The sequence below is a fragment of the Aristolochia californica genome, unplaced genomic scaffold (genome assembly GCF_029961685.1).
Source record: "Aristolochia californica isolate CCGP_79_NKW_82.1479 unplaced genomic scaffold, dmAriCali1.0.hap1 SCAF_12, whole genome shotgun sequence".
Lineage (NCBI taxonomy): Eukaryota > Viridiplantae > Streptophyta > Magnoliopsida > Piperales > Aristolochiaceae > Aristolochia > Aristolochia californica.
Window position 1 is genome coordinate 17,828,939 of NW_027181793.1, and position 12,960 is coordinate 17,841,898.

The 12,960-nt window shown below is 37.2% G+C and overlaps 2 protein-coding genes across 2 annotated transcripts; one reads left to right on the top strand and one right to left on the bottom strand.

Annotated features, from left to right (window-relative positions):
* Positions 1–3,312: 3,312 nt before the first annotated feature.
* On the top strand, positions 3,313–4,856 carry LOC137945176 (probable methyltransferase At1g29790). The gene has a single exon (XM_068790950.1). It carries the CDS (start codon positions 3,388–3,390, stop codon positions 4,714–4,716), a length of 1,329 nt encoding a protein of 442 aa, XP_068647051.1. The 5' UTR covers positions 3,313–3,387; the 3' UTR covers positions 4,717–4,856.
* A 5,805-nt stretch (positions 4,857–10,661) lies between these two features.
* LOC137946195 (pentatricopeptide repeat-containing protein At5g18950) lies at positions 10,662–12,759 on the bottom strand. The gene has a single exon (XM_068792406.1). The coding sequence runs from the start codon at positions 12,653–12,655 to the stop codon at positions 10,781–10,783; it is 1,875 nt and encodes a 624-aa protein (XP_068648507.1). The 5' UTR covers positions 12,656–12,759; the 3' UTR covers positions 10,662–10,780.
* Positions 12,760–12,960: the final 201 nt, after the last annotated feature.

Below are 12,960 nucleotides of genomic sequence, written 5' to 3' on the forward strand. Positions count from 1 at the left end.
GAGAGTTGGTGCCGCGTGTTGCGACACCGTGATGGAAGAGTTTATTACTACACTTCTGAGCAATGCCTATAGACCCACTACCTACAGAGGATAGGAGTGTGCCAACATCTAGCTTGCGTCAAGTCTATTATTTTCCCTAGAGGTGTTTTTTTTTTAGCTACCCGGAGAAAATGGGTAGACTCTATACCCCACACTAGGGTTACTTTCAGCATGTGAAATTGAGCGGAAAATATTTTTTACTATGACCATTTGACAGGACTATGGAGCTTTGTCTTACGACTAGGAGTAATTTTACTCTCTTATATTAATGTCAATCGAGTCTCTTGGTAAAGAACAAAAAGACCACTAGCTTGAGGGGGAGTATTGGAATATATGATGGACCGCCATTTTATACGGGAAAATCTTATACACCATTTGTTGCAAGCTGAGCGTTCATGATATTCTCTCACCCCTAGCACTAGGGGTAATGTAGGAAGATGGGCCCAAGACCACAAGACCAAGGAAGGTCCACACGTCCAAGTGTGTGAAAGATGGGCTCAAGCCCACAAGACCAAGGAAGACCCATACATCCAAGAGAGGTAGAAGATGGGTTTAAGTCGACAAACCAAGGAGAAGGCCCATTGGCTCCCATAGTGGTGGCATGATGGTAAATACAGAGTCATCTCATAAATATGACATTCATGTGATTAGTTTAAGTTTCAGGGGTATTATTATAATATTATAATCTTATTCATCTATAAATTGAGTTTTCAGGACTCCATAGATTTAGCTCATGGAGAAAAAGAGAGAGACACCCATTGGGAGAAAAATAGGGAGGAAGAAGAGGTTATGAACTTGTTTTCCTAACCCTTCTCCTAAGCTCAATTCATATTATAATTATGCCATTGGAACTTAACCTAATTACATCAATGCCATTTATATGACATGACTCTTTATTTACCATCCTGCCATCATTGTATGGGTCTGTGGGTCTTCTCCTTGATCTATAGATCGTGAGCCCATCTTCTACATCTCTTGGATGTTTGGGCCTTTTTGGTCTTATGGGGTTGGGCCCATCTTCTAACATATTTGGATATGTGGGTCTTCCTTGGTCGTGTAGGCTTAGGCCCATCTTCCAACAAAGTCCATAACCTCGTTTTTCCTCCTGTTTTCTCCTAACATGCCATCTCCCTTTTTCTCCATGAGCCAAATCTATGAAATCCTGATAATTAATATCACACAAAGCATCATTCAAATCATTAAATGTAGTCTCAACCTCATGACCACTTACAGCTAGACCACATCGACTTAGTTGGACCTAGTTGTACCTTAAGCTTAAATGGGAAGCCCCATGCCTTTAGTGGTTGTGGACTACTCTAGGTTCACATGGGTAGACTTCCTATAAAAGAAGGATGATGTGTTTTTAGGCTTTGTAAAACTATATATGTTTTAAGTACTTGTGGTATTATCAAAATTAGTAGCGATCATGAAGGAGAATTTAAAACTTCACACTTTGAGACCATACCGTTTAAGCTCCTCAATCTCTTCAACAAAGCAATGACACTCGTTTCATTCAAAGGAGATTCTTTTTGTGTTTATGACCATGAATGTTGACAATGAACCAGAGAAAATTTTCAAACAGAAAAAAAGAATTTAAAAACCAACAAGAACACATGAATGTTGACAATCCATAATAGTTCACTAAAAAGAGTCTCTGGATTGATTGATTTATATAAATGCCAACGTCTCTTTCTACCAAAATTGTTAGGCATTGGGTTGGTGCTCTGTCTCATCTCTGTTGCTAAATTCGTCTAAGCAACAATAGCCAATTTGAATGCAACCCTAAAGTCATAGTTGTAGCAATTAATGGTTCCCAACAAGATTAAAGTACAAAGGGAAGGGAAGCTTTTCTCACTTCCTTTCAGTTACTCTCAATTTCAATCTCTCATTTTACCTTCACAAATCATGTTTACTTTTCATTAATTGTAGTTGTTTTTGTTTTTTAGTCTCTTGTAGTTAGAAATCTTACCCATCTAATATATATACATAACAAAATAAGCTATTCGATATATTGTTCCATTTATTTGTTACTTACTTATATGTCGGCACATGACCTAATGTTGGAGTGATGTCAAATAAGTACATGATCCTAATGTTGGAAACAACTATTGGCACATGACCTGTTTTGTTGTATTTGTCATGTGTCACATTTAAGTCAGGTTAGCTGACTTGGACTTGGGATTTCACTTTGATTGTAAATGACATAATTCTTAATATAGCCATGCAATTTGAATACAAGGGATGGAAAAAATATATCTTTAAGGCCCTATTAGTGTTTTTTTAAAGAAACATTGGACAAATATTTCTAGTAGATATACGTTTTTTTTTTTTCTGGGAACTTTAGTGCCTCATGTTTCCTATAAACACTTTTCTATCTGAAAATTCTTAACAAAAAAATCATCTAACTTTCTATCCAAGATTTTTCTAGCTGGAAAACTATTTGAATTTTTTTTTAAAATAAGTATTTGACAATTGATGTTGTAATACTTTCAGCACAAAGTAATTTTTACGGCAATTTTCAATTTGACATTTTATTTTACTAAAAATTTATCGGACAAATATGGTAATGTATGAGATTGATTATTATTTATTTCCATGAAAAAGGCACTAATTTAATTTTTTTTGAAAATTTCTAATATATTCCATATAATTTCTCAGCAAGAATTTACGTGAAAGTTTCTTAGAAATGTGTATCCAAGGAAAAATATTTCTTGATTTTCCTAGAAGGGGCCTAAATAATTAATTAAATTAATAAATAAATATTATTTTAAAATATTTTATAACAATTTTTTTTAAGAGGAAAGTGATGCTCCCCTCCCCCTATGGGATCGGTCACATGGATCAGGTTGACTCAATTTGAGTCCAGAATTGTACTTTAGGACGAGTGAAGGGGACTCAATTAAAATCTAATTGGGTGATGGACACGTTAGCTGCAAATTGCTCATATTAAAATCTCCGAGTCAACCCAGCGACTCGAATAGGCGGTGCCAAACCAGTCCAAGAGAATTGAATTTTCTCGAACGGCCAAAGCGGCGGTCACGGGGAGCGAGGAGAAAAATATTACCAGAGCAGTCAAGAAGACAGCGGGATGGGTGAGTGGTTTTCAATTCTCCTTCCAATTTAGTATTCATCTTCCACACTGCGAGCAAATTTTAAATTCCAGTGGAACTTTGGGATGAGTTCTGCACTGGTCATCCCCTCAGATTCAGAGCTCTCTTCTTCCTGTATAAGTAGCAGCATCTTTTCTTTTTCTCCATCCATGGAGTTGATCGAGGAAGCAAGACCGTTTTAGCATCTGCAGCTTCCTGGGTTGAGTGCGTTTTGGAGGGACGAACCAGCAGCAAAGTGATGGGCAGTAGTGAAGAGTATCCCAAGAAGCAGCAACAGGATCGTCTCTGGAGCAAATTGAAGATCCTTCTACTGCTGATAACAACCAATATTCTGACCTTCTACATCTTCACGGGTAGGAGCCCATCTTTGAACCTGAAACTGTCTGAGTACACGCAACACCTTCCCTCTCTTTGGGACTTCAATTCCCTTCTCCAGGAGCTCAACAGCACCCAAGCCCATCTAGCATCCAGTGATACCCGGCTCGGTGACTTGCAGAAGCAGTTGATTTCCGCAAACTTGCTCCTGGAAAATCTTCTCTCGGAGCTTGGGCGAGCCCGCGGGAGTTCTGATGACAGGACGGAGGAGAACCCTGAAGTTTCCGAGAAATGGAGCGATGAGATGAAGCTGGTATTGCAGCCCCACAAGCTGCCGTTGGGGCACTCACCGAATATCGGCTCCGACGAGATCTACCTGCCGATAGGAGCCGCTTGCTCGAGGTACGAGGAGGAGTTGAGACAGTACATGAGCTACGAGGTGGGGGGAGAGTGCCCGACGGACAATGTGTTCGCGCAGCAGCTGATGCTCAGAGGATGCGAGCCCTTGCCCCGCCGGCGGTGTCACCCCAAGTCCCCAGCCGGGTACGTGGAACCGAGGCCACTGCCGGACAGCCTCTGGACCACCCCGCCGGACACCAGCATCACCTGGGACGCCTACTCTTGCAAGAGTTACCAGTGCCTCGTTGATCGGATCAAGACGAAGGGCTACTACGACTGCAAGGACTGTTTTGACTTGAATGGGAGGGAGAAGAACAGATGGGTGGTGGATGGGAGCGGCCTTGACTACGGAATGGACGCCGTTCTAGGTACGAAGCCGCCGGGCACGGTGCGCATCGGACTCGATATCGGTGGCGGCTCCGGCACTTTTGCGGTGAGGATGAAGGAGCGGGACGTGACTATCATCACCAGCACCATGAACTTCGACGGACCTTTCAATAGTTTCATCGCCTCAAGGGGACTGATCCCCATCCATCTCAGCGTCTCCCACCGGTTTCCATTCTTCGAAAACACCTTGGATATAGTCCATTCCATGCACGTCCTCAGCAACTGGATCCCTGATGCCGTCCTGGAGCTTGTGCTCTACGACATATACAGGGTTCTGAGGCCCGGCGGACTCTTCTGGCTTGATCGTTTCTTCTGCTATGTCTCCCAACTGAACCAGAGCTACGTCCCGATGATCGAAAAGGTCGGCTTCAACAAGCTCAGGTGGAATACTGGAAGGAAGCTTGACCGAGGAGCCCAGATGAACCAGTGGTACATTTCTGCTTTGCTTGAGAAGCCTATGACCTGATGTTCAGATTGCCTCCCATCTCCTTCCTTCCATTCTCGCCGTTCTCCATTTTATGAAAGACAAAAAAACAGAAAAGAAATCAAGCGTTTTGTTAGAGATGACGATCGAGATGTGAACCAGGGCGTTTCAGAGGCACCGGACTCCAGAGATTGTTAGAATTTACATTTGGGTTAGGAATTGGAGACTCCTACTAAAACTATGATTATTGTATCTTCAACTACTCCCATTAAACTGAGTTATGTCGTTTTCTAGCTATTTTCTTAGTTTCTGAGAGAAGCTTTGGTTCATCTTTCTTCGGTAATCAGTGAACTTTGATTCATGGCCGTGAAGATTCATGATTTTTTTGAATTAATTAGGAGTCTAATTAGCAGTTTCATTATAGTAGTTTAGGGGTATTATTGTAATATAGTAATTTCATATATCTATAAATAGAGCTTCAGGGGGAGGGTAAGGAAGAATCAATTCCATAACCCTTCTTCTTCCCGTTTTCTCCCTATGGGTTTCTTTCTCTTTTTCTCCGTGAGCTAAATTCATGGAGTCCTGAAAATCAACAATAGGGACATATATGTAACTTTGAACATTGTTTTACGTTATAAACAGGGAAAAAGAGTACCTACACCCTTGTCCTTCCAAGGCTTTATTTTTTCCAAATTTCACAGTGTCAGAGCAATATCATGTTAATCAATCTTCGACTTTGTTCTTCTTGTTATATAGGTCCTATAAAGATAAACCTAGAGAACTTAATTTTGTTGATAAAACAAACTCTTGAAACAAAGTTTTAGCTATAGAGTTTGACACCTATTCAAGCATAATCTATTTTCCACATGAAAAAGATTTTCCTCCCCTGAAAAATTTTTACTAGCAAAATTGTTTTTCGCAAAAAAATATTTCCCCTAAAATTTTCCTGAGCTGGGAAACCTTTCTTTGGTGAAAAGACATGTTTCGCAAGGAATTATTTTCCTAGAAAAATTCAAAACAACTTTTCTCGACAGAAAAAAAAAATGATTTTCATGGGCAAATAAATTTCAATGCAAAACTTTTTTCCCATGGTATGTGTTTTTCCTACGATTCTCTCCCACTCAATGCTCTTGCCACTAAAGGTGGTTAGTAATTTTTTTCCATTATTTTTATTTTTATTTAATGTGTAGGCTCTTGGGGATTAATTCATTAATTTTAATTAATTAAATATAATTTATTTAAAAAAGAATGAAATTAAATACTAGTAAGTATAATAACAAGAGTAATTAATAAATAATATAATTAAATAATAATAATAATAATAATTTATCTATAATTTAAATAAAATAAAATAATATTAATTATAATGGCAAAAAAATAATATTATGATAATTATTTTGTCGTAATTATTAAATAATTTTATTATGATAACTATATTATCAACAATTTCTTAACTATAGTTATTTTATGATTATATTATAATTATTAAATATAATGAATAGTATCTAAGTGTGTAATTTATTAATTTGAGAGGGAAGAGAGGGTAGAGAGAGTGTTATGGCATTATTTATTTATTTTATATAAGATTCATTGTATCCAATGTTAATGTATATGTTTGAGTATATTAAATTTATTATTATTATTGAAGTGCTACAAAATAATATCTATGGGATGAGAAAAAATTCCATTGTAAAATTAGGAGAGATAATAGGACCATCGCATGGATTTTATTTCGGTTGTTACAAGATATAGACAAACTTGAGTATTATTTCTGTAATTACTCTATGATGTTTGCCTTTTATTCACTCCTACTAGGGTGAATGGTACACTTGAAAATATTATATTTTTGGCATCTAAAAATAAAGCTTAAGGGGGAGGATTAGGACAAGCCTAATCTCACTCCCTTCTTTTCTCCTTAACATACCTCACTCTTCTCTCCCTCATTTTCACCGTCACCTTCTTTCCTTCCTTCTTCTTCTCTCTCTTCTTCTCCTTCTTCATTCTCTGTTTCGTTACCTTAATGTGAGTATAATATGGACACAATATATAAGAAAACTATGAACATAATAGAAACACAATTTAAGTATAATAAGAATATAATGTAAGCATAATATGAAATTACTTTTGAGCATAATATTTATACAACTAACAGTGAGAAAAAAATGAATTTAAAATTTAACAAAATTATGAAATTTTATTTATTAATAATGCATACTATATATGTTTATGCATAAAAGTAAAAATGCTCGACCAATCTTCAACATAAGTTCTTGGAAGTACTAGAGTTTTAAGTCATAGAGTTGATTGATCTCAATCATAAACTAACAAAAGTGACATAGATAGATCTTAGACCAAAGGTAAAATCATGTTGGTCTCCATTATTTTTATGATAATAAAATGGGTAGCTAAAAAGTGTGCTATTAATGGTGTTATCAGTGTATTTTAAACGCAACCCTGTTGACCTAGGTTGACCTCCATTTATATTTTGATGATAAAAAAAATCTAACCTCATTTTATTAATGTTTAAAATTAATCATTTTAGATGCAACTTCTTCAAAAGACTCAATGCAAGACCTTCGGCTTAAATGTGTTTTAAATAATCTTGAAGAAGCACCCACAAACGAAGAAATGAAGATTTGAAAATTAGAGTCTAAGTTGTATAGAAAAGTCTCAAGAACTCTAATCATGTAAGCTATTCAAATTTTAAGCTATTCCAAAGACTTTGGAATTTTAAGACATATTTATCTCAAATCATGTTTAATTGATGCATTATGGAGTTTTAAATCACTAGCAGAAGTTTAAATTTTGTACTAGTGAATTTACCAATTCGTTGGTAGAGAATTTGATTTCTAATAGCGGATTTACAATTTCATTGGCGGAAGTTTTATTACCAGAAATGCTCAAGCAAATTCTTCCAACATTATTTTTTGCTGGGAGAATTCTCCGAATAAATTTTGGAGTTTCTCCAGTGAAATATTTTTCTGGTAGAAGTCCATTTTCTTGTGATAGAAATTGAAGATAGGAGAATTGCTAAAGAAGACCATTCGATTGGACCAACTCTAACTATATGGCCATAAGAGAGACAAATTACTTTAAGTACCTAATTAGCCACCCAACGACTAGATCGAAGAAAAGAGAAGGAAAAGTTTATGAAAGCCCTTTCAACCAACCATGGTTGGTTGAATGACTCATTCAAAAAATATTGTGGGTGATGTTTCAGAGCTTCAAATCGGGTAGTCACCAACATTTGTAATTAACATACATTGTTATTAGTAGCTCAAATCATCGATTTTCAGACATTTTCCTAGAATTTTTGCATTCAATTTAGTCGTCTTTTGAATAAGGACAAAAGATCGTTTTTGGGAACAAACAACTCTAAATGATACGAGGTTTTCAAAGGGCCAAAAATAGGGAGTCATTTCAAAAGAGCTTTTTATTTTTTATTTTTAAATTTATTGATTGTGTTGAGTGTTTTTCGTGTTAAACTTGTTTGATCTTACTTTGAAATTAATTGAACCAATTTTAAATGAGTTTTAGTTGTGAGTCTATCATATTAGACTCTTATTTGGTGCCTTTCCACAAATTTTTAAAAACTAGAGTATTGAGTTTTCAAACATCAATTGTGCATGTATTTTGAAATCATTCATTTGAAACTGAATTGAGTTGTAGTTATTGTGATAGAATTACCTAGGATTGGATGCATTCTTTTGCACTTATGTTATTATAATATCTGCCTATTTTAAGTGGCTTTTATGCTTAAATTGTAAGGCAAATATCCCCTGCAATTTGTAAACCAATAATAAGCTTGGATAAGATAATTGATAGCTATAAAAAAATCTCTTTGTGTGTCTAGGTGCCTTTAATTAGTTACTATTGACTATAAATCTCAAGTGTTGGGTATGTGTTGCAGCTTGACTCGAGTCTATTGTTGATTTAATGAATTCAACTCTAAGGTGCCGTTACCTTGGAAGTGAATGTAGCAACATGATTTTGGGTTATGAATCACTATAAATTCATTGTGTTCACTATAATTTATCGATTATTTCATGACTTGAATCGTGGAATATTTTCCTTTGAAATAGAATTTGAAACTTCTCCATTACTTTTTATAAAACATGATATGAACTTGCACAAATATAATTGCAGCCTTGAATGAATGAAAAACATGTTATGGAAGATAATGAAAACAGATTTGAAAGTCGATGGGTTCGAATTCGAGAAGGAATAAAACTTGAACTCTAAAAATATCGAGTTTTTGGTGTCAATTCTAGTATGCCTTGAACTCGACTAGACTGTAAAATGCCCTTAACACTTGCTAATTTAAAGTCTTCTAATAGAACATCAAATTAGACAAAAATAACCCCCTCACCCTCGAGCCAAAAATTTAATGATAACACAACAATTGATTTCCTAAGATTAAGATATATATAAGTATTTCAAACCAATTCTAGAAAAAAAAAGAGTATATATTAGAAGAAAAAAACATCAATTGCAATAATGACCAATTTTCACATATTTATAACACTCAATGAACTTTCTAGTGTTTTTGGTTGATTTATTTGACCTAGAAGATTTATAGTTTCCTTCTTTTTTAGGTATACACAAATATTTTCTGTTAGGCATTAGCTTTTCTTTTGCAAATGCTTCCTTGATTTAGGAAGATCAAATGCAAAATGTTCTTAGAACTCTCCTAACTGTTGTTTCTCAATCTGTTCTCTTTTTTTGAGATTCCAGTTAGCTATTTCATTGCAAAGCACAAGCCCTTCTGTTCTACACTCATTGGACTACTATTAGTGTTGCAACTTCTTAAAGAATTTCTTACACTTTGAGAATTACAACTTCTTACTCCATGGACTACTTTTAGTGTTGCAACTTCTTACAGAATTGCAAAGCACAATCCCTTTCTGCCAGAATTAAATTGTTCTTGAAATGAATAAATTTGAGCATGATCAAAGTCCTCTCTATAGATATTGGTTTCAGGTTGCTGGTTAGTTTGTCACTAGCAGCCCTAGAGGGTGTGTTTGCACTAGAATAGAGCTGGTCCCTTCTCTTGGTTCTGCACTTTTCTAGGTTTGCAGTAACCTAGTCAAGAAGGAGATTAGTTCAGAAGTTTCCTTGTTAGATGATCAAATTGAAAAATTAAAAATATAATTTGGATATAATTTGAGATCTGTTACTATTACAAAACTTAAGAAAGACCGAGGCTAGATCTGTTTGAAGTCATAGTTCACATCACCTGAATTTTTAATGCATAAATCAACTAAAGTTTTGTCTAAGTGTGTGTTGACATGGAATCAGGAAACTCATGCCCCCACTAGATTTCAACATCAAGCAACACCAACAAAAGAAATTAATTCCACTAAATCATCAATGTCTCTGTGCATTAACACTAATAAGAACAAAAATGGCTTAGTCCGAGAAACAATCAAGAATTTGCTAAGGATTAGAGCACCCATAATGCAACTGACTGAAATGATGCTGGATTGAGCCAAGAGCCCGTCAACTGTTACGACAAACGACATCTTGACTAAAAAAAATCAAGTCTGTTCATAAGCTGATACGAATTGGAAACATAAAAGTATCCATCAGAGAAGATGCAGTTAGAACAATATGGCAGAGCACTGCAATTTCCACTGTACACAATATTCAATGCATATCCTTCTGTGTGAAACGGCATAGTTTTCTATATTTGTCCAGCCAGGACATTATTATCCATATCTAAACTTCTCTCAAGTGCTAAGAAGGTTCTTGAGCTTGAGAGAACACATACCCAAAAACCCAAAGACAAGCATAGGCCTGCGAAAACATCTGGTCTATGTTTGGTATCACTAGATTATCAACACATGTTATAGAAATCTGATGATAAAGTCAACTTCCAACAATATACAAGTTTGGAGGTAAATTGCAAAGTATAAATATCATTGGATAGTGATTTGTGTATATCAGCAAAGCATTTTCATGTTTGTACTTGTGTGGAGGTAGGTGTAACCATTAATTGCAAAGTTGGTTAAAAATCCATGATGAAATGAGACTTAAGACTACTAGTTTGGAGGTAGATCTCAAGGTATGCATGTCATTGCTCTTAATAGAAAGAAAAATGGTGATATCACATGGACTGTTGGCATTCCACTATGGTGTGCTCTGTCTTAGTCGAGAGCTTGGAGTCACAACACATTTGTACAACTGCCTCCAAGCGCTCACTGACTTTGTTAAAACTGTCTTTGCAAAGCCTAGTGACTAACAAAAAGTAAAGTGACTCCCTAACCTTGTAACCAAATCCTACCATAGCATCCAAAACAAGTAAAGCATCATGCAACCTATCTTTCAAACTGAGACACTCAATTAATCTGCAGAAGGTCTGTTCCCGAGGTCTTAACTTACTTGCTAATACCCTCGCCAACCACGCCATTCCCTCTGTGGCGTTACCCTGCTCACAGAACCTATTTATAATATAGTCATAAGTACATCCCAGTGGCTGTAGCTCCCGGTTCTCCATCTCATTGAACAATTCCATCGCCTTCTGCAATTTACCCTCCTTGCAGAGAGCTTGGATCAGGGGGGTGTAGGAGTAGGTACTGGGCTGCATGCCTTTTGCTAAAAGCTCATTGTAAAAATTCAGAGCTTCCGCTGTTTTCCCCTCTTTGCAGCAGCCCTGAATCAGAGTGTTATATGTGATCACATCGATGCTAACACCGTTTAGCTGCATTTCTCCAAGCACACGATTTGCTTCATCCATTAATCCTTGTAAACAAAGACCAGCCAACATTGTATTATAACTCAGCGTGCTCTTTCGAAAGCCTTTACTAGACATTTCCTTGAAAAGATCACGTGCCTCTTCCAAATTTCCCGATTTACAGTAGCCATGAATAAGAACATTATAAGTGTAATGATTTGGCTCCAATCTCTTTCGACCCATTTCTTCCCACAGCTTCTTTGCTTCATCTGTTTGACCTATCTTACAGAGCCCGTCAATCATAGTTGTATACGTGACAACGTCAGGAGCATATCCTCTTTCTTTTATATCTTTAAAAACCCGAAAGCCCTCAAGGGTCATACCCTTCTCGCAGAGGCCATGGATAATTCCCTGATAAGTGAAAACATCAGGCAAGCAGTTCTTTGCTATCATCAAATGAAGAAGCTCTGAAACTCTGTTGTAATCCCTCTTGTGGCAGAATCCAGAAATTATAGCGCTGAAAGCAACAACATCAGGTACAAATCCATTTTTAAGAACCTCGTGAAGAAGCTCGTAAGCTTCAGAGAGCTTGTTCTCCTTACAAAATGCTCGAATGAGGCAACCAACGGTGACAACATCACCCGCCACTCCAGCTTTCATCATCTCCTCATACAATTCCCAGACTAGTTCAGTCCTCCCAATTCGTAAAGAACCCAACAAGGTGGTATTCCATATCGACAGAGTTGGTAAAAAGGTGAGAATTTTCAATTCAGAGACGACCTCCAGAGCCTCGTCAATCTGACCCTCTCGGCAAAGGCCAGTGATGTAGGACTCCAAGGTAGCAGTCTCGGGTAAGCATTTCATCGAGCAGAGAACGGCCCTGGCAGCCTTCCACGATCTAACCTTCACTAACGCGTTCAAAGTTGCGTCAACAAATCGAGGATCAGGGTAAAAGCCTTCCTGTGAAGAAACCCAACGAAAAAATCTGAAGGCAAGGAAAGCATTGTTCTGGTGCTTCAGGATCGCGTGAATGCCATCAGTATCGGAAAGATCGAGAAAGGGGCAGTCAGAAAGAAGACTATTTTCCCATCCGGATCGCGTCCTTATTATCTCTGACACCGTTTTTGATATGTCTAAGTATCGGTCGGATTCGTTAGATTTGATGGGTGGCTTTTGTTGTTCTTCCCCTACTCCTCTTCCTCCGTCAAGACTAAGATTCCGAGTCCGAATGGTGGAGGTGGTTGCGCTGCGAAGCCTGGAGACGTTTTGGGCAAGGGAGGAGATGATATTTGGTGGTGTTTTCGCCATTCATTCACCCCCACTTCGGAAGGCCCAAAGGGCTACTCTTTTCTCCCTTCGGAGCTCTACTCGTCTGCATCTCCCACAGCTAGCACACAGAACTATTGGGCACACAGAACTTTTGGGTGCGGCTGCAAGGAACGGAAAAGAGTAACCGTTTGGATTTGCCACAGCAAAAAATGTAAAGCGTGGGAGGCAGACGGTGAATGGGCTTACCGTCTAACAGTCTCACCATCTCGATCATTCTCCTATAAAGACAACAATAATCAAGCTCTTTTGATTGTTCTGCAATATTTATTTATTTTTGGTACTGT